Source organism: Aquarana catesbeiana, linkage group LG04 (genome assembly GCF_042186555.1).
Source record: "Aquarana catesbeiana isolate 2022-GZ linkage group LG04, ASM4218655v1, whole genome shotgun sequence".
Lineage (NCBI taxonomy): Eukaryota > Metazoa > Chordata > Amphibia > Anura > Ranidae > Aquarana > Aquarana catesbeiana.
In genome coordinates, this window is record NC_133327.1 from 667,865,539 (window position 1) to 667,885,863 (window position 20,325).

The window sequence follows — 20,325 nt, forward strand, 5'->3', positions numbered from 1 at the left end:
CCTCTGTCACATTTGTCACGGGGTGTTCTTTTTTGTAATGCGACATGAAATATATGTTTATATTTATTCATCTTTATTCCTTCACTGATTATTTAGGAGTCACCATTATTTATTGATATCACCAGCATATTTATATTTGTATTATTGTGTATTCATTTTCACAATTTTTTCTGGTGCATTAGTTATTTCATTGGAGCGCCATTATTTATTCCACTATTTTAGAGGTTTAAATATTGTTTACACATTTTGTTTTATTCAAGTGGCAAGCTGTAGGTTTCCTTTTAGACACATTTATAATTTTTTCACTTATCCAAAAGCGCAGTGGTGGTAACACGGGTGTGAGGGCGGTGTACTTGTGGACCATTAGTCTATCAATCTCGTAAAACATTGCAGCAGTCTCTAACTTGCCTCCAAGTGCTTAATTTTTTTTTATCTAAATCTGTCATGGGCACCCTCACCGATCAATTGTGAAGTCTGCAAGGGTTTGAGAATAGAGGCAACTTCAAGGCGAAGGCAGGCCATAGACGGTGCATATTTCTTTCCTGCGCAGCAGAAGGGATTCCCCCCGGTCTTCTCCCGCCAAGGGAAGACAGTGATTATTGCTAGCATCTATAGCAGCCGCTTGCAATAATCGCAAGCAAATCCAGCAGGCTGGTTGTACCCAAGTTGATCGATCAACTTGGTACATTCAGCCTGCCCATTAATGGTTTGAATCTCGGCTGGTTCCTGCAGAAGTATTTGAATAGTCAGGAACACTGGGTTTCAGGGCAACTGAGGCCATCTGGTATCTGAGAACATGCGCAAGCACCTCTAGGTGCCTCCTCCTCAGACTTACTAGCAGTTTACCAGCTGTAAACTGCATGCAGGTTTCCTTTAAGAGCACCCTCAAAAGCAGCATTTGGCTAAATATTTTGGGCCACTCATATCTAAAATGCTCTATAGTGGGGGTCAGCAACCAGTAGATCGCTGACAGGTGCAGAGGGACTTCCTTGTAAAGTTGAAGCTGTAGTAGGGAGCAGGAACCGCATAAGCCGATGCCTCCTCTGTAGCACTTGCTCCAGTCCCATCCTAAATGCAGGGGTTTTGGGGTGCTTTCAGAAAGTGCACCACACCTGCAGGATATAATAGAAGTCTTTGGCAAAGTGCAGCTAACCCAGCAGTGTTATAGTGGGCTCAGAAAAGTAAGGGTTCATTTCCATTTGCAGTTTGGGAGTTGTTTTTACCACCCCCTCCCCAACTGCACTCCCTTTAGCTGTAGTGGCCAGGGGTGTGCACATGTTGCAGCAAGAGTTATATGCCCTATCATGGTTGGTGGGTGTAGCACCTGCCAAGCATGACCCATTCAAGTGAATGAGGCCGCTCTGCAAGTGCCCTGCAACTTTGTGCACTACAGCAAATAAAGAGTTAAAGTAGGCAACGTTGTGTTGCTTTCTCACCACCTGCTTTAACCCCTTGGACCCCGCAGAAGCATGCAGTTGCAGGGCGCTTGCAGAGTCGCCCCATTTACTTAAAGAGGAACTGCAGTCCGCTCACATAATTTGTAATAAAAACATCTTTGCCATTCTGAAGCTTCCCTCCAACCACTTTGCATATCATTTTATATATACTGTGATTCTGTACTTGCCAAATATGCTGCAGAAATCTCCCTCTACTGAGTCTGGCTGCAACGATTTTAACCGTGGGCAGCCGAAGCTGCTGCCTGTTCACTTCCTGGATTTACACAGACACACAGAGGCACACCTCCAGCTCTGCTGCTCTCATTGGCCCTCATATGACTTCCTGTGCATGATGTCATAAGTCTAGGCTTCTTACCAGACAAGAAACATTAAGTGGGCTGTATAAGGTATTTACTGGCAGAAAAAAAATGTTTTACTATCCAAAGTTAAAACAACAAGGGCAGAAGATTTAATAGATGGAAAGTTGAAAAAATGACTGAAGGTCCGCTCTAAATGGGTCATGATTAGCAGGCGATATCACCCACCAAAAGCAACAGGGTGTTAAATTCCTGCTGCAACATGTGAACACCTTAGGCTGCTGCCTCAGCCTCACCTGTAATAAACCAATGATTGCCTTGCAATGCATGCAAATGCGACACAATAGTGCGGCAATTAGAGGTTTAAATCCGGTGTGAGGAGGTGACACTGTGCCCGGTGATCTATGACTTCTCCCATGTTGTTCAGGTAGATCTCCACCTCTTTAGGGTTGCCTACCCCTGCTCTACAGGTTATAGTGGTTTGGTTCCGGGTGAATTCAGCCATGGGTGCCACTGAAGTCAGTAAGGACTCGGGTGCCCGGGGCTTTCAGGACAGTATAGCAAAGAATTGTTACACTATAAAATCAGACAAACTACAAGTGCTTACCTTTGGAACATACGGATCCCAGTCAATGTACCCAATGTTATCATTTGCCAAACGTGCAAAGAGATTCACTAGGTGCTGTGGTACGAAAATAAACACAATAAATTAAAAACTTCAATAGGCTACATCCATACCTAATATGTTACAAACTTATACTAAGGTCTTTAAAACTGGTGTGGGGGTGGGGTGTGAGTGTATAAACTCCAAAACGCTTATGGGGGCAGAAGTGCAGGCTTGCTCACAATCTAGAATCTGTGTAAAGCTGCCCATACATTATACAATTTTCTTGTTCAATTTCCTTTAGATTTACCTTCAACTATGTAATCCAAGGGCCTACCTTATTACATGCAATTTGAGGTGTTTGCAAGTGTTTAGGTATCACATTACATGGTTTTGGCAAATCTAAGGGAAAATTGAACAAGCAAATTGGATAATGTATGGCCAGCCTAACCATAGAAACACACAGCATGGCTCAGTGATGCTGCTATCTGAAACAGCACCAAATCTATTGTTGTGGAAATTTTTATTAATGTATGTTGTTAGATGTCCCCCAGTGTCAGTTTTGCTGTAATGCGTTCATGCGAGCGTATTCGCACATACAGACGTTGGTGGAAAACCATTGGCTGCGGAAACGTTCCCGTGGACACAGCAGATCTGTTTGCTCTTTTAAGGATGTTTGTTTATGCCTCACCAAGGGACTGGCCACTCTATGGCCACCGCATCTAAACTCCTAAGTAAGCAGATCTGCGTACATGGGAACCATAGCATAACCATACAAAATGATGGCCCACTGAGCCATGATAGAGTACAGCTCGCTTCATTGGTAGCAGTGGGAATGTGCACACGATCGTGTTCAGAGCCATGTAAATACCGTTCAAATTGTGAGTCCTTTGTGTCTCACAAAACGCTTGCCGCATGGCTCTGCACACGACCGTCTGCACACGTCACTACTGTTTTTCTATTTGAATATATACATGTTTGTGTGATTGGTTCTTTTGAAAGAATACAAGTGTCTGATTGGCCGATTCTGAAGCCACCACCTTCCTTTGTTTATTCATGTTGACAGTATAAATAAAAGGAGTAAAAGCATTCAATGGCAGGATTCTGCTGAGCTCAACATGATACCAGCGTCTGTCTGTGTTACTTGGAGACATACAAGCGCGCTTTCCCGGCATTATATAAGTGCTGTTTTTGTGCTTTTAAGCGCAAAGAAATAATTTGCTTATAGGGAGAAGCTTAAAATTTTCCTGACACTATAGAGGAGTCAGGTAAATATTATTGGGGGGGGGGCTGGGCGGGGAGTGTTACTAAACCCAAGAGCCTGCATTAACTATATCTGATCCCCCACAATACACAGAACATGAAAATGAAAACGATTTTAGTAAATATGAACTGCTAAATACCTTTTCTCATCAGCTGTATATAGCAGTCTTGTGACTTCTATCAGTGTCTGGTTAAAGCTTGTAGAAGGAGTTTTCATTCTACTCTGACTGTCCTATGAGGCTGCAGGACCCCTGACCCCCTGTCTGGACAGTGCCGATTGGCCCTGTGCTGATCACATGCACCCTCCCAAGAAAAAAAAAAAAAAAACTCCCTAGCAACAGACACCAAACTGAGCATGTGCAGCGGCTTTGTCTTATCAGGAGATGTATTGGGGACGGTGGAAGAAGGGGAAGATCAAAGACAGGATCAAACAGCCTTTTCACACGATGGAGGGGATTAACCCCTTAGGTTCCACAGTGAGTAGAACAAGCATGCTATATTGCATATATAGACTGATTTTACTGTTGTGGGTTTAGTAACACTTTAAGCATTTAGAACGACTTTAAAGCTCATTTTCTACTTTGTTAAGGATATTGAAATATATAAATGTCTATAGCCCGTCCACAGGTTCAGTTTAAGTCCACAAACTACATTTTCATGATTTCTAAAATGTAATACCTACCCCTTCCCACTGAGGAAGATTCTGAACTGAAAGCCAGAGGCCCATGAATTCATCGAACCACAGTCTAAAAAAATAAAATTCATTAATTTATTTTGTTAACACACCACAATTTTATTATATATCTCATGTATCTAGTCAGGTACTTACTTAAAACCTTTATGATGAAGCTCTGGAGGCAGGGAGGTAGGCAAAAATAATTCAAAATAACTAATGGCCTTTTGCATGGTTACATCAAAAGGACACATTAAAGGCCGCCATTCTTCTAGCATTTCTGCAGTTGCATCATCAGGAAAATAACTGAAAAATAGGAAGAGCAAAAAAACCATGCTGAGTTTTCTGACATCATTTCAGATATTACCAAGAGAAAGGCGATTAACCATTCCAAAAATCACAAAAAAAACACAGACTGGCAGACAATGGGGTCTCTGCGTCATCACAGCCATAGAGAGTCGGGATCCGCCCAGCTCAGCGAACTGCTGAGAGCCCGATCCGGCCTCTCCCCGCCCCCTCCACAGCCCAGCGCTCCAATGAGCAAGGAGGGGGGCAGAGCAGAGAGCTGTGACTGACAGTCAGCAGTTCTCTGCTCACTGAGCTGTGAGAACCGAGCGTTTGGCGGTGTTCGATCGCTTGGTTCTCAGTGTTAGAGGTGCTGGGGACAGATGCAGCATCCACCTAGGCAAGTATGAATCTGCGAAAAAAAAAAAAAAAAAAACACGCACACTTCTCTTTTAAGGCCTCATGCACACTGGACGTTTTTACAGCTGTTTTTGGCTTCAGGTATTTTTTTTTCTGCAGCCAATAAACTCCCCAGCTTGTTATCCTATGAGTCCATGCACACACAGGCTGTTATCAGCGATTTTTTGGCAGGGGCGTTTTCTGGATGGAAACCCCCCCCCCCCCCCCCCCTCCCCCAACCAGAACTAGTGGGTTTTAGGAGGAGTTTTTCAGCTGTAAAAGCTAAAAACGCTGAAAAACGTGGCTATTTGGCATCTATCAGCCATAAGCTTTTGTGGGAGTATAATTTTGCTAAAAAAAAAAAAAACCCTACAGCAAAACTCATTCTACAGTTACAGCTAATGCTACTGGCGTTTTTATAATGAAGCCGATATGTAATACCTTCTGTACATACCAGCTTATCTATCATATCTATGGGCATACCTAAAGGGTTTCTCAAGTGTTCATATAGGTCTCACCTAGGTGGGACAACACCACACAATTTTGATATCTATTTCAATGTGTTTTTAATATGTTTTTTATACAATGTTAATTACTGTATTTATTGGCGTATAACACTCACTTTTTCACTCTGAAAACTGGGTGCAAATAGCGTGTGTGTTATACGCCAATACTTCAATTCTAGCTACCTCGGAGGGGACAGGGAGGGGGGGCGGGACGATCGCCGTCAGATTACATACAGCGGGAATCTCCTGTTTACTTGGCGGCCTCTGTAATAGGAAGTCCCATCTCCTGGGCTGCCATTGGACCACTGTTCTGTCTATCATAGGAGATTCTCACTGTATGTAATATGTCGGTGCTCGTCCCGCCCCCCTCCCTGTCCCCTCTAGGCTGCAGATGGCCATCGATCAGACTGCATTGATGGCACTGGTGAGGCTGCATTGATGGCACTGGTGAGGCTGCAGATGGGCACTGACCCTTATTTTGCTTCAAAGTTCCTTATTTAAAATTTTATTTTTTTCCCCTGAAACTTCCCTCTTAAAATGAATGTGCGTGTTATACGCCGAAAAATACGGTAAATTTGGATTTTTATTAAATTGAGTGCTTTCTCTTTCATCTTTGGTCTACTTGTGGCTAGGCTACCAATTTAAAGTCCACGTTCATCCTTGGCTCTTTCTGATATGAATGTATAATATATATACGTAAAGCGCTGCGTAAATTGACGGCGCTATATAAGTACCTAAAATAATAATAATAATTTACACTACCCTCTGTTCTTAACCACCTAAATGGAAGAGGATGGATACCCTTCCGTTTTGTTCTTTTTTAGTGGACTGGATTGAACCCAATGGTAAGGCCGGCCATACATGTGTCAAATTCCCAAAAGAATTTTATTTTGAAAATCTTATCTAAGAATTTTCATTCGAATATCGCAACCATTAGTTGCCCACTAATGGTTGCGAAATTCGAACAGCAACGGACGCTTTTCGTACGGCCAAATTTAAGTGATCGGGCACGCTGGACATTTTTTTGACAAACGATTTTCTAATCAATGATGGGAGAATCCTGTAAGAACTAGAAATGAAAAAGGAATTAGCACAATAAAGAAAAAAAATTCCCGGAAAGAAAAGAAGAATCCTGGCCAAGAAAATTATTTTCTGTAGCAACATGAGGTGAAATTGAAGGCTTGGTTTAAATTTCAAAATCAATGGTGGCACCATCGGATGACAAAATACATAAAATTTCTGATTTTTGAAAGAAAATTTTGTTCGGAATTCGATCCATGTACGGCCTGCATAAGTTAATTTACGGATTGGATAAGGAAGGAAGCGTGGCTTGCCTCAGAAACACGTCCCAATTGGCTATTCTGCTGAGGTTGTCAGCTTGAGTTCCCGGCTTCAGACAGCTCGTTGCCCCAACGTCCTCCCACATCCCTCCGATATCAGAGCCAAGGCGCAGCGGCATGGACTGACAGCTCCATCGGGGGTTAGGACATTACTGCACAGAGCCTTCACCGGTCTTACGCTTCCTCAATCATTACCTTTGTGAGTGGAACATTTTATGTATTTTACCTTTTGATTATTAAAGCTGTACTACAACGAAGGGTGCGCTTTTCTACCCTCTCCTTCCTCTTTTGCAGCATGGGTCTCCCAGCCCACCTTTGGATATAGCAGCCTTACATCCCATTTGGAATACGGCCATCTGTTTCATACACTTCCAGGCAACGGTTTTTAACCCTACACACTTATATGGGCAGTACACCAGAATATTTTATGGACAACACTTGTTTTCTTTTATTGTTGTATTTTAGGCATTTATAGGGAAGGGTAGCACTGAGAATATTTTGTTATAAGTTCATTTACACCCGCCTGTACATAGGGCTGCATGATCAGGTCCATCTGAAAAACTGACAGGTGGACCGGATTGGATGGCCTGTGTAAAAAGGGCCTATAACTTTGACAGAGTATTTCAAAAGTGGTAATAAATCCCTGAAATAGAAATTATTTATGCCTAAAATTTTCAAAACGCGTTGGATATCCCTACCTACTGGGAACCAGCTAGAAGTATATAATTGATGGTGGAACAGTAAGTAGCTGGGGAATACCACTTCAAGAGATTCCAATGTTTTTTTATGATGAATACCATATGCTCAATGTGATGGAATTTTCATGGAACGTATACAAATTGTCTATCGTTTTTATATTATAAAATCCTTTTTTTGATTTTAAATGAGAAAATAAAAATTCTTCATTAGTAATTAGTTTTGATTGCATTGCCTTCCTATTTAGGAGGTAGGAGGAGGAGGTACTATTTATCAATGACTATTTAGAAGGAATGATGGGATGAAGGGATGATGGCAATTACACACACAGCCATATGAGTCTTTTTTTCAAGGGACTATAACTTAACATTACAATAAAGAGATGATAATCTGACTCCCGGGGGGGTTGGGGGCACAGTAAGCATCCGTAGGTGGGGGAGCCCCTGTACACAATGTCACTTTGCTCTATATGGGCAAGGTGTCATGGTCTTTCTAACCACTTCCCGCCGGCAAGGCCTACATGGACACCCTCTGGGTTCAGTGGTTATACCGAGGAGAAGCCTGCACCTAACAGGCATCATCTTGGTATTGATCTTTTCAGCCGACGATTCTGAACAAGGCAGTTAGCCACTCGATCACTTCTACGGGTGTCGGAAGGGAGTCCCACCCCCTCCCGCTGCTGCCTCTCCCAGGCTTTTCGGTCCCATTGGGGAGACCGGGAGCGATGTGCCTGGTAGCGATGGGTGCCCTGAACAGAGAGAGAGGAACTGACCTCGTTCTCCTCTCTCTAGAACCCTGGAAACCAGGAGCGACGAGTAGTTTGTCACTTCCAGTTCCACCCCTTTGTTAACCTGGCCACCAGGGGCCAGGTAAGTAGCCGATCAGACCGATCTGTGTCTGATTGGCTACATGGGAGGCCAGAGGAGAGATTCAGGGTCTACTAGACCCCAAATCTCTCCATAAAAAGAGAACCTGTCACAGCCCATGCTATCACAAGGGATGTTGTTCATCCCTTGTGAGAGTAGTAAATTTAGTACATAAAGTGTAAAAAAATATATACTTTTCAATAAAATAAATATATATAAAAAAAGCGCCCCCGTCCCACGTGCAAATGCAAACGCATATGTTACTCCCGCACGTTTAATTAAACGGCGATCGAACCACACATGTGAGGTACTGTCGGGCAACATCAGAGCGAGAGCAATAATTCTATCACCAAACCTCCTGTGGAACTCTAAACTGGTAACCTGTAAAGGCGTTTAAAGGCGTCGCCTATGGAGAACTGGAGCACTGTAGATTGCCACCATTCCACAGGCAGATGCAATTTTAAAGAGTGACATGTTAGGTATCTATTTACTCGGCGTAACATCATCTTTCACAAAAAATTTGCCTACCTTGAATGTTTTTTTTTTTTATTCATGAAAGTGTTTTTATTTTTCAAAAAAATTGTGTTTGAAAAACTGCGCAAATACTTTGTGACAAAAAATATATCTATATATAGTTTGGGGGTTCTAAGTAATTATCTAGCAATAAAAATTTATTTTTTACGTGTAGGAGAGACGTGTCAGAAATGGCCTGGATGGGAAGTGGTTAAAGTATAAAATAAATCAATAATGTTCTACGTAGTCATTGTCTCTCATGCCATGTTTATTATCCATCTACCTAAAATAAATAAAATATTGAACAAAAAAAATAAATCAATAAACGTAATATACATTTAATTCACTTTTCAATAATTTTACTTACGGTCGACAGGCTTTCACTAGTGTTTTTAGGACACCTTCCACAGAGCTGAAAAAAAAAAAAAAAAGAAAAGAAAAAACCTTTTCAATGGTCTGTACATAACACATACTCATGTATTATCATTTATTGTCATCAATCGAGCAGGGAACGGTTAGCAGCACCCCAAGTTTTTTACTGAGATGTGTGTCCCTGTTGGGAGATCTCCACTTATTTCCTGTTTACCTGTGACAGAAAGTGAAGGAAAATCTCCCCAGTAAAGTAACACACTGCAATAAAAACAACATTTTTCAAGGAGTGGCCACTGGATTTAGCTAGACCAGTGTTTCTCAGAATGGAACTCAGGTTTCCCTGAATCAGCAACGTGAGTTGTCGTGGTGGGGACAAGACTGGCCGCCAGCACCACATAAAACAATGACACTATAGGGCCAGGATGTATGGCATCATTCTTTGCTTTGGTTATGGCAGCCGACTTGCCTGGACTGGCACTGCATGCCTCTGATCCAGGGTAGGTGATATTGCAGGGCAGCCACCAGAATCCAAGAGAAAACAGAGGTTCACCTCCTGCAGACTACCTCCACCTCCTGCCCTCTGCTGTGCTGCTGGAGCCAGAATGTAGGGCACTGATGTGAAAAGGAGGCTCTTTGAAAAGGAACTCTGATGTGATGTGGGGGGGGGGAGGATCTCTGATGTGATGGGGGGGATCTCTGATGTGATGGGGGGAGGATCTCTGATGCGATGGGGGGAGGATCTCTGATGCGATGGGGGGAGGATCTCTGATGCGATGGGGGGAGGATCTCTGATGCGATGGGGGGAGGATCTCTGATGCGATGGGGGGAGGATCTCTGATGCGATGGGGGGAGGATCTCTGATGCGATGGGGGGAGGATCTCTGATGCGATGGGGGGGAGGGAGGATCTCTGATGCGATGGGGGGGAGGGAGGATCTCTGATGCGATGGGGGGAGGGAGGATCTCTGATGCGATGGGGGGGAGGGAGGATCTCTGATGCGATGGGGGGGAGGGAGGATCTCTGATGCGATGGGGGGGGAGGGAGGATCTCTGATGCGATGGGGGGGGAGGGAGGATCTCTGATGCGATGGGGGGGGAGGGAGGATCTCTGATGCGATGGGGGGGGGATCTCTGATGCGATGGGGGGGGGATCTCTGATGCGATGGGGGGGGGGGATCTCTGATGCGATGGGGGGGAGGGAGGATCTCTGATGCGATGGGGGGGAGGGAGGATCTCTGATGCGATGGGGGGGAGGGAGGATCTCTGATGCGATGTGGGGGGGGGAGGATCTCTGATGCGATGGGGGGGATCTCTGACGTGATGGATGGGGGGTACTCTGATGTGATGGGGGGCACTCTGATGTGATGGGGGGGGGGGAGGATCTCTGATGTGATGTGGGGGGGGGAGGATCTCTGATGTGATGGGGGGGATCTCTGATGTGATGGGGGGGATCTCTGATGTGATGGGGGGGATCTCTGATGTGATGGGGGGGATCTCTGATGTGATGGGGGGGATCTCTGATGTGATGGGGGGAGGGAGGATCTCTGATGCGATGGGGGGGAGGGAGGATCTCTGATGCGATGGGGGGGGGGGAGGATCTCTGATGCGATGGGGGGGGGAGGGAGGATCTCTGATGCGATGGGGGGGAGGGAGGATCTCTGATGCGATGGGGGGGAGGGAGGATCTCTGATGCGATGGGGGGGAGGGAGGATCTCTGATGCGATGGGGGGGGGGATCTCTGATGCGATGGGGGGGATCTCTGATGCGATAGGGGGGGATACTCTGACGTGATGGGGGGCACATCTCTGACGTGATGGGGGGCACTCTGATGTGATGGGGGGGGAGGATCTCTGATGTGATGGGGGGGGGAGGATCTCTGATGTGATGGGGGGGGGGGGGATCTCTGATGTGATGGGGGGGGGAGGATCTCTGATGTGATGGGGGGGGGGAGGATCTCTGATGTGATGGGGGGGGGCACTCTGACGTGATGTATGGGGGGCACTCTGACGTGATGGATGGGGGGCACTCTGACGTGATGGATGGGGGGCACTCTGACGTGATGGATGGGGGGCACTCTGACGTGATGGATGGGGGGCACTCTGACGTGATGGATGGGGGGTACTCTGACGTGATGGATGGGGGGTACTCTGACGTGATGGATGGGGGGGTACTCTGACGTGATGGATGGGGGGGTACTCTGATGTGATGGGGGGGCTCTCTGATGTGATGGGGGGGCTCTCTGATGTGATGGGGGGGATCTCTGATGTGATGGGGGGGATCTCTGATGTGATGGGGGGGATCTCTGATGTGATGGGAGGGGATCTCTGATGTGATGGGAGGGGATTTCTGATGTGATGGGAGGGGATCTCTGATGTGATGGGGGGGGGGATCTCTGATGTGATGGGGGGGGGGGGGGATCTCTGATGTGATGGGGGACTTCTGATGTGAAGTTAATTTCATCCAGGTTGTTGTGTGTATTGTTCCAGGCTCAGGTTATGCATTGATAAGTAATAGTTATGTTTCTTATATTTAAAGTATAACAAAAAAGGCAAAACTTTTCTTTTTTTTTAGTTTTGGATAGAGTGGAGAGGGATTAGAGCACCTGTCAGGTTTTTATTGCTGTCTGTGCCCCCGTTAGGGTGATTCCCCCTCTCTATTTTTCATGTTTACCATTATCATTGAAAGTAAAAGAAAACCCCAAATTGTGGGATGTCCCCAGAAAAGTAATAGAGGGGAATCTCCCAATGGGGACACTGGTTCTGATTGACTGGGGGGTCCCCAAGGAATTCCCTTAATTTGCAGGGATATACTCTCACTTCCTGTTAGGCTATGAGACAGGAAGTAAAGGGAAATATCCCCCAATGGAACTCAGAGTTGTAGGTTATAGCCCTCCCTTAGGCCCCTTTCACACTGGGGCGGTAGGGGGCGTCGGCGGTAAAACAGCGCTATTTTTAGCGCTGTTTTACCGCGGTATTCAGCCGCTAGCGGTGCGGTTTTAACCCCCCGCTGGCGGCCGAAAAAAAAAAAAATGGTTAAAACCCCTCGTACAGCACGGCTATAGCCGCGGTATTACCGCGGTATAGCCGCGCTGTCCCATTGATTTCAATGGGCAGGAGCGGTTTAGGAGCGGTGAATACACCGCTCCTTCACCGCTCCAAAGATGCGGCTTGCAGGAGATTTTTTCTTCTCCTGCCAGCGCACCGCTTTAGTGTGAAAGCCCTCGGGCTTTCACACTGAACAAACAGCGGAGGCTGTTTAGGGGCGGTTTGCAGGCGCTATTTTTAGCGCAATAACGCCTGCAAACCGCCCCAGTGTGAAAGGGGCCTAAGACTAATCAAAATGGCAAAAAAAAAAGCTTTGCTTATAGTTCTACTTTAACCACTTGCAGACCACGCGCCGTTGTTTCATGGTGGCAGTATGGCACCCCTGCGTGAATCGCCGTAGCTTTACGGTGGGCGCTTTGAGTATAGGGGGCACGTGCGCTGGCCGCATGCCCTAGGAGCCAAAGCGCGTGGCCGGCGATGGCTGCCAGCTACCTGCAATTGCTCTTGAGAAGGACAGAACGGAGATCTGTCAATGTAAACAGACAGATCTCTGTTTTGTCAGGGAGTAGAGAAAGATAGTCTGCTCCCAGTACTTAGGAGCAGCGAGCGGTCTCCTCCCCCAGTCAGTCCCCATCCCCCCCAGTTAGAAACACACTGAGGGAACACATTTAACCCCTTGATCGCCTCCTAGTGTTAACCCCTTCCCTGCCAGTGACATTTATACAGTAATCAGTGGCTATTTTTAGCTCTGATTGCTGTATAAATGTTATTGGTCCCAAAAGAGTGTTAAAAGTGACCGATCTGTCCGCCGCAATGTCGCAGTTTCAAAAATACCACCAAAAGAAAGCTAGATTTGTGGGAAAAAAAAAATTTGTTTGAGGATACAACATAGCACGGCCACGCAATTGTCAGTTAAAGCGACAGTGCCGTATCGCAAAAAATAGCCTGGTCAGGAAGGGGGTAAATCCTTCTGGGGCTTAAAATGGTTAAAGTGATAAAAACATGGGGAGATATGCATGTACTGCACAGCTTTCTTTTTCTGCCTTGACATACAGCTTATTGCAGGATACTGTAACATTTACAGGGTACAGCATTGCATAATGGGAGTTTATTTTTTTAAATAAGTGACATTCTCCTTTATACTAAAGTACCAAAAATAGTGCAGATACTGAAGCATTGATGATAAAAAAAAAATTCACTTGAGTACAATTTAAAAGGGAAACAAACGCCTCTACTTATGTAATCAAACCGAAGAAAGAGGTCCTAATAAGCACAAAAAGAAATGGTTTACAAGGACCAAAAACAGCCAATCAGAAGTCAACTGATACCCCTTTTCTTTTTCCTTTTTTTCTGATCGAAATAAAAAGTAGTCATATAAAAACTATTCACTTCAAATATTTTATAATACAACCTCTACACAGGTCATAGCATGTGCATGGTTCTGAAAACAATACTTAGACCCCATTCACACAGGGGCAACACGACTTGCAGGTCGCCTCAGCGAGGCGACCTTCAAACGACTGCCCGGGCGACTTGCAAAACGACTTCTGTATAGAAGTCTATGCAAGTCGCCCCAGGTCGCCCCCGAAGTCGTACAGGAACCTTTTTCTAAGTCGGAGCGACTTGCGTCGCTCCCCTTAGAACGGTTCCATAGCACAGAATGGGAGGCGACTTGTCAGGCGACTAGGTCGCCTGACAAGTCGTCCCTGTGTGAATGGGCTCTTATTCTCCCATCTGTATTCAGAACAATGTTACATTTCAAAGACAAAATTAACACCATTTTAGTTAACTAATACAATTCACATGAGTACAATACGACTAAAACTAAAACAACCCAGATGACTAAAACACAACTAAAACAACTCAGATGACTAAAATACAATGAAAACAAAAAAAAAAAATGCATTTTAGTCAAAAGACTGACTAAAACTAAATCGAAATTTGACGTCAAAATTAATACAGATTCAGAAAAAAAAAAAAAGAAAAAAAAAAAAAGAAAAGCGGACATTCCTTCCTTTGTGTCTCGATGCAATGATGAGAGACAGCGGAAGAATATTAAACGCTTGTGTCAATGACCTTTTTGTTTGTGTCTCTACCCATACAAGTCAATGAAAATGCAAAAGCATGTTATAGTTGGTTGATGCAGCTTAGAAGGAGGTGGGTTGCAGGTCAGAATGGAGGTAAAATGTAGCCAAGCCAAATGTACATTAAAAATCGCAGTGTTACTTCAAATAGAGCTTAGTGCAAAGCAAGCTGCACATGTCTATCACATAGGCCCTGATAATTCAAGATGTCTTGTTCAGAAGATCAGCCAACTTGGTCAGACCAATTCAAAGCAGTATGCAAAAAAAAAGTCAGGCAGGTAGGTGTTTATTGCAGAAGGGAGATGTGCAGCTCAGTGATCAATCTTGGCATACCATGGGACAAAGCAACTCGCATGCACATGTGTAAGAATTACAGAATGCTGGGCCACCCAATCAAGATGGTGGCTACAGAGCGACAGGGTAGACTGCAGATCTCTCTTTGTAAAGTAAGGGGATCATACACTATGCAGCAGAATTTAGTTTTTACTGGGTCCAAGGATTTCATCCCGAAACCTAATGTCAGTCAAGGTGCCATTGACTAGCCTGTAGAGGTCTACGTGTCTCTCCATGGATATGCCTCCCCAGACCATCACTGACCCATCACCAAACCAGTCATGCTGGAGGATGTTACAGGCAGCATAACGTTCTCCATGGCTTCTCTAGACCCTTTTACGTCTGTTACATGTGCTCACATGCTCTTATCTGTGAAAAGCACAGGGTGCCAGTGGCAGACCTGCCAATTCTGGTGTTCAATGGCAAATGCCAATCGAGCTCCACGGTGCCGGGCAGGGTGCACAGGGCCCACTAGAGGACGTAGGGCCCTCAGGCCACCCTAGTGAAGTCGGTTTCTGAGTGTTTGGTCAGAGACATTCACACCAGTGGCCTGCTGGAGGTCATTTTGTAGGGCTCTGGCAGTGCTCATCCTATTCCTCCTTGCACAAAGAAGCAGATACCGGTCCTGCTGATGGGTTAAAGACCTTCTACGGCCCTGCCCAGCTCTCCTAGAGTGACTGCCTGTCTCCTGGAATCTCCTCCATGCTCTTGAGACTGTGCAGGGAGACACAGCAAACCTTCTGGCAATGGCACATATTGATGTGCCATGCTGGAGGAGTTTGGACTGCTTGTGCAACCTCTATAGGGTCAAGGTATCGCCTCATGCTACCAGTAGTAACATTGACCCTAGCCAAATTCAAAACTAGTGAAAAACAGTCAGAAAACATGAGTAGGAGAAAAAATGTCAATGGTCTCCGCCTGTAAAACCATTCGTTTTGAAGGTTGTCTCATTGTTGCCCATCTAGTGCACCTGTTAGTAATTTCATTAACACCAACAGTTGAAACCGATTAAAAACCCCCTCTTAGGCTGGGTTCACACTGGTGAGACACGACAGCCGTCCTACTTTGGATCCGACTTGAAGCTGGCATGCGCCCGACTTTCAATGAACGGGGATCCGACTTGGATCCCCGCCAATGCCCGGTACTGTGTTTGGTATGAATCTTGAGGGGGAACTCCGTGCCAAATTTTAAATAAAAAAACCGGCATGGGTTCCCCTCCAAGAGCATACCAGGCCCTTGGGTCTAGTATGGACCTTAAGGGGAACCCCCCTATGCCGAAAAAACAGCGTGGGGGTCCCCCCCCAATCCATACCAGACCCTTATCCGAGCACGCAGCCTGGCCGGTCAGGAATGGGGGTGGGGACGAGCGAGCGCCCCCCTCCTGAACCGTACCAGGCCGCATGCCCTCAACATGGGGAGGTGGGTGCTTTGGGGCAGGAGGGCGCCCTGCGGCCCCCCCCCCCACCCCAAAAGCACCTTGTCCCCATGTTGATGAGGACAAGGGCCTCTTCCCGACAACCCTGACCGTTGGTTGTCGGGGTCTGCGGGCAGGGGGCTTATCGTAATCCGGGAGCCCCTTTTAATAAGCGGGCCCTCAGATCCCGGCCCCCCCACCCTTTGTGAATGGGTATGGGGTACATCGTACCCCTACCCATTCACCTAGGGAAAAAAGGGTCAATGAAAAAACACAGTACACATGTTTTTAAAGTAATTTATTAGGCAGCTCCGGGGTCTTTCCAGCATCTCCTCCCGGTGTCCTGATCTTCTGCCAGCTCCTCTGCTATCTTTTGCTAGCGGTGACCCGGACTTCTGCCTTCTGCCTTCTTCTTCCGATGTTGACACGACGCTCTCTCCAGCTGAAATGCTCTCTGAGCGCTCCGCAATGGACTTATATAGGCGGTGACCCCGCCCCCTTATGAGGTCACTGTCCCGGGGCATGCTGGGACTGTGCCGTCATAAGGGGGCGTGGTCAACATCACCCGGTGACCACGCCCCCTAAAACGTCACAGTCCCAGCATGCCCAGGGACTGTGACGGCATAAGGGGGTGGGGTTACCACCTATATAAGTCACATCAGAGCGCTCAGAGAGCATTCCAGTCGGAGAGAGCATTGTGTCAACATCGGAAGAAGAAAAGAAGAAGACAAGAAGGCAGAAGTCCAGGCCACCGCTAGCAAAAGAGCTGCAGAAGATAGTGGAGGAGCTGGCAGAAGATCAGGACACCGGGAGGAGACGCCGGAGAGACCCCCGAAGTCGGAAGAAGACCCCCAGAGTCAGAAGAAGACCCCAGAGCTGCTTAATAAATTACTTTAAAAACCTGTGTACTGTGTTTTTTCATTGACACTTTTTTTCCTAGGTGAATGGGTAGGGGTACGATGTACCCCATACTCATTCACAAAGGGTGGGGGGCCAGGATCTGGGGGCCCCCCTTATTAAAGGGGGCTCCCAGATTCCCATAAGCCCCCCGCCCGCAGACCCCGACAACCAATGGCCAGGGTTGTCGGGAAGAGGCCCTTGTCCTCATCAACATGGGGACAAGGTGCTTTGGGATGGGGGGGCCGCAGGGCGCCTCCCTGCCCCAAAGCACCCACCTCCCCATGTTGAGGGCATGCGGCCTGGTAGGGTTCAGGAGGGGGGGGGGGCGCTCGCTCGTCCCCACCCCCATTCCTGACCGGCCGGGCTGCGTCCTCGGATAAGGGTCTGGTGTGGATTTGGGGGGGGGGGGGACCCATGCCGGTTTATTTAAAATTTGGCACGGAGTTCCCCCTCAAGATCATCTGAGCACAAGTCACATGCCGAAGTCGGATCATGCGAGACGGCGATAAGACTTTGATCCGACTTTAATGATAGTCAATGGGCTGAAGTAGGATCAAAGTCGGACCAAAGTAGTACAGGGAGCATTTCTAAAGTCGGAACGACTTGTGTCGGATCAGTTAGGACGGTTCCCATAGGGACACATTGAATTTCACACGTCATGCGACATTAGCTCCCAATGTCGGAGCGTTTGCCGGACCAGTGTGAACCCAGCCTTATACTTAACTAACCAGATCAATAACCCAGGAGTTTAATTGACTTGATGCTCTGCTCTGATTAAAAAAAAAAGTGTTCTTTCATTTCTTTGAGCAGTGTATATTTATTATATATAATTATAAAAACATCAAGAACATGAATTACCTTCAAAAAGAACAAATTAAATCAAAACCTAACCCAAAAACATTAAGTGCTCAACAGACCTACCCTTTGGTAAATTAAAATATAAAAACATGTAAATGCAATGGAACTCACACAGCTGGGTCCGGACTCAGCATGGCGGCAGAAAACACGAAAACAGCAGCACTAGCTGTGGGACACCCGCGCTAAGCCCACGCTGAAATTTTCTATTAAATTTAAAGATTCAAAATAACATATGGAAGTGGCTCTGGTTCTAACATGACAAAAAAAACACATCTTATTTGCAGAGATTTTCACTGGTCCTGCAGGGCGTTTATGACAATTATGTTTACAAGTATGGATTTTCAGAAAAGCCAAAGTCTCACACACATGCTGGGGTGCGGACAAAGACGTTCACACTGTTATTTGCCTGCATTAGAAAGTATATTTATATATAAATATATAAAAAAAATAGCTACAATTCAAAGTCAAGGCTATTAAAGGTCAAACTGTTGTTTAGTCAGTATGGTAACAAGTCATTTCGGGACTGAAAAACACTTAAAAAAAGCAAAACATAAAAAAGTGAAACTGAAGTTGACCAACACCCGTCCATTTGAATTCAATTGGGTCACATGTAAGCCACAATGTTAAAGCAGAACTACTGTAAACTCTCTCAATAATCATGAACTATTCTTAAAGTAGTTGTAAAGGCAGGTGGTTTCTTAATCTTGAAGGGGTTGTAAACCCTCGTGTTTGCATCCTACGCATTAAGGTGAAAAAACACCTGGCAGTGACCGCCCCCCCAGCTCCCCCGTTTTACCTGAGCCCTGAAACTTGACCCGCCGGGGACGTGCTGTCTCTCTGCACGGGGTTCTCGGCTCTTGATTGGATAGATTGATAGCAGCGCACCCGTTGGCTCCGGCTGCTGTCAATCAAATCCAATGACGCGGGTGCTGGGGGGGGAGGGGCCCCCCCAAGTCATACATTCGGTGGCTATGGATGCAAATGTTGGACTCAGGAGCGCGCCCGCAAGGTAATCCCCCCGGGAGAGAGCTTCTCCTAGGGGGTTATCTGATGTGGTGGGGAGCTGCGAGAGCTGCCGGGGGGATCCCAGAAGACGAGGTTCGGGGCCGCTCTGTGCAAAACGAGCTGCACAGTGGAGGTACCCCGTTTCCCCGAAAATAAGACCTAGCGTGGTTGTCGGTGATGGCTGCAATATAAGCCCTACCCCCCAAATAAGCCCTACCCTGTTTCCCTGAAAATAAGCCCTACCCTGAAAAGAAGACCTACAAGGAATTTAACTAGGGCTTATTTGGGGGGTAGGGCTTATATTGCAGCCTTCACCGACAATCACGCTAGGTCTTATTTTCGGGGAAACAGGGTATGTTTTTTTGTTTTTTTTTTAAATAACAAACATAACAAACCCTTACAATCACTTTAATGCATTCAATGCATTGATATAAAAAGTCTTCTGTGTGCAGCAGCTTCCCCAGCACCCCTAATACTTACCTGAGCCCCATCTCTATTCAGTAATGTGCACAAGTGTTTTGCCCATCCGGGACTTCCCTCCTGATTGGCCAACTCACTTGGAAGCAGCGAGAGCCAATCAGGAGAAAGAGGGGGGGGCGGGGCCGACCTACGGCTCAGGTGCCCCCATAGCAAGCTGCTTGCTATGGGGGCACTCAACAGAAGGGAGGAGCACGGAAGAGGGACCCAAGAAGAGGAGGATCTGGGCAGCTCTGTGCAAAACCATTCCACAGAGCAGGAAAGTATGACGTGTTTTTTTTTTTCTTTAAAAATAACAAAGGTCTTTAGTATCACTTTAACCACTTCCAGCCCAATCACGTCACATGACGTCATCGACTGGGGATATGTGAATGATGCCTGTAGCTGCAGGCATCTTTCAGATATCATCTTTTACAGCCGGCGATTCTGTGCACCGTAAGAACAATCATAGCGGCAGTTCAGCCGCTTGATCATTGTTACAGGCAGCAGGAGGGGGCAACCGCCCCCCCTCCCGCCGTCCTCTGGTGCTTCACCAGGCTCGCCTGTACGATCAGCAAACTGGAGAAAGAATCCGCCACTGCCGGATGTTGCTCATAGAGATTTCTGGTGACCAGATGGTCTCCAGTCATCTCTATGACCTTCGGAGGCCTGGGAGCGACGTTAGGACGTCACGTCCGGCCAGAAGTAAAAGCCGAGAACTTGGCTGGAAAGAAAGACATCATTCATTTTTTTTTTTTATCTCAATCTTTCCAGCCTGGAGGAGAGATGTGGGGTATTATAAACCCCACATCTCTCCATAAAGAGGACCTGTCACGCACCATTCCTATTACAAGGGATGTTTACATTCATTGTAATAAGAATAAAAGTGATAAAAAAAATTGAAAGACAGTGTAAAAATAAAAAAAATTTAAGTAACATAAACAAAAAAGAATTGAAAGCACT

The 20,325-nt window shown here is 46.3% G+C and overlaps 1 protein-coding gene across 1 annotated transcript in view; it reads right to left on the minus strand.

The window, feature by feature from the left end:
* PSME4 (proteasome activator subunit 4) overlaps positions 1-20,325 on the minus strand; it is a 201,664-nt gene that overhangs the window by 119,594 nt on the left and 61,745 nt on the right. The window contains 4 exon segments of the mRNA XM_073628566.1: positions 2,361-2,435; positions 4,303-4,366; positions 4,450-4,599; positions 9,266-9,310. Coding sequence (XP_073484667.1) covers positions 2,361-2,435; positions 4,303-4,366; positions 4,450-4,599; positions 9,266-9,310 — 334 coding nt within the window.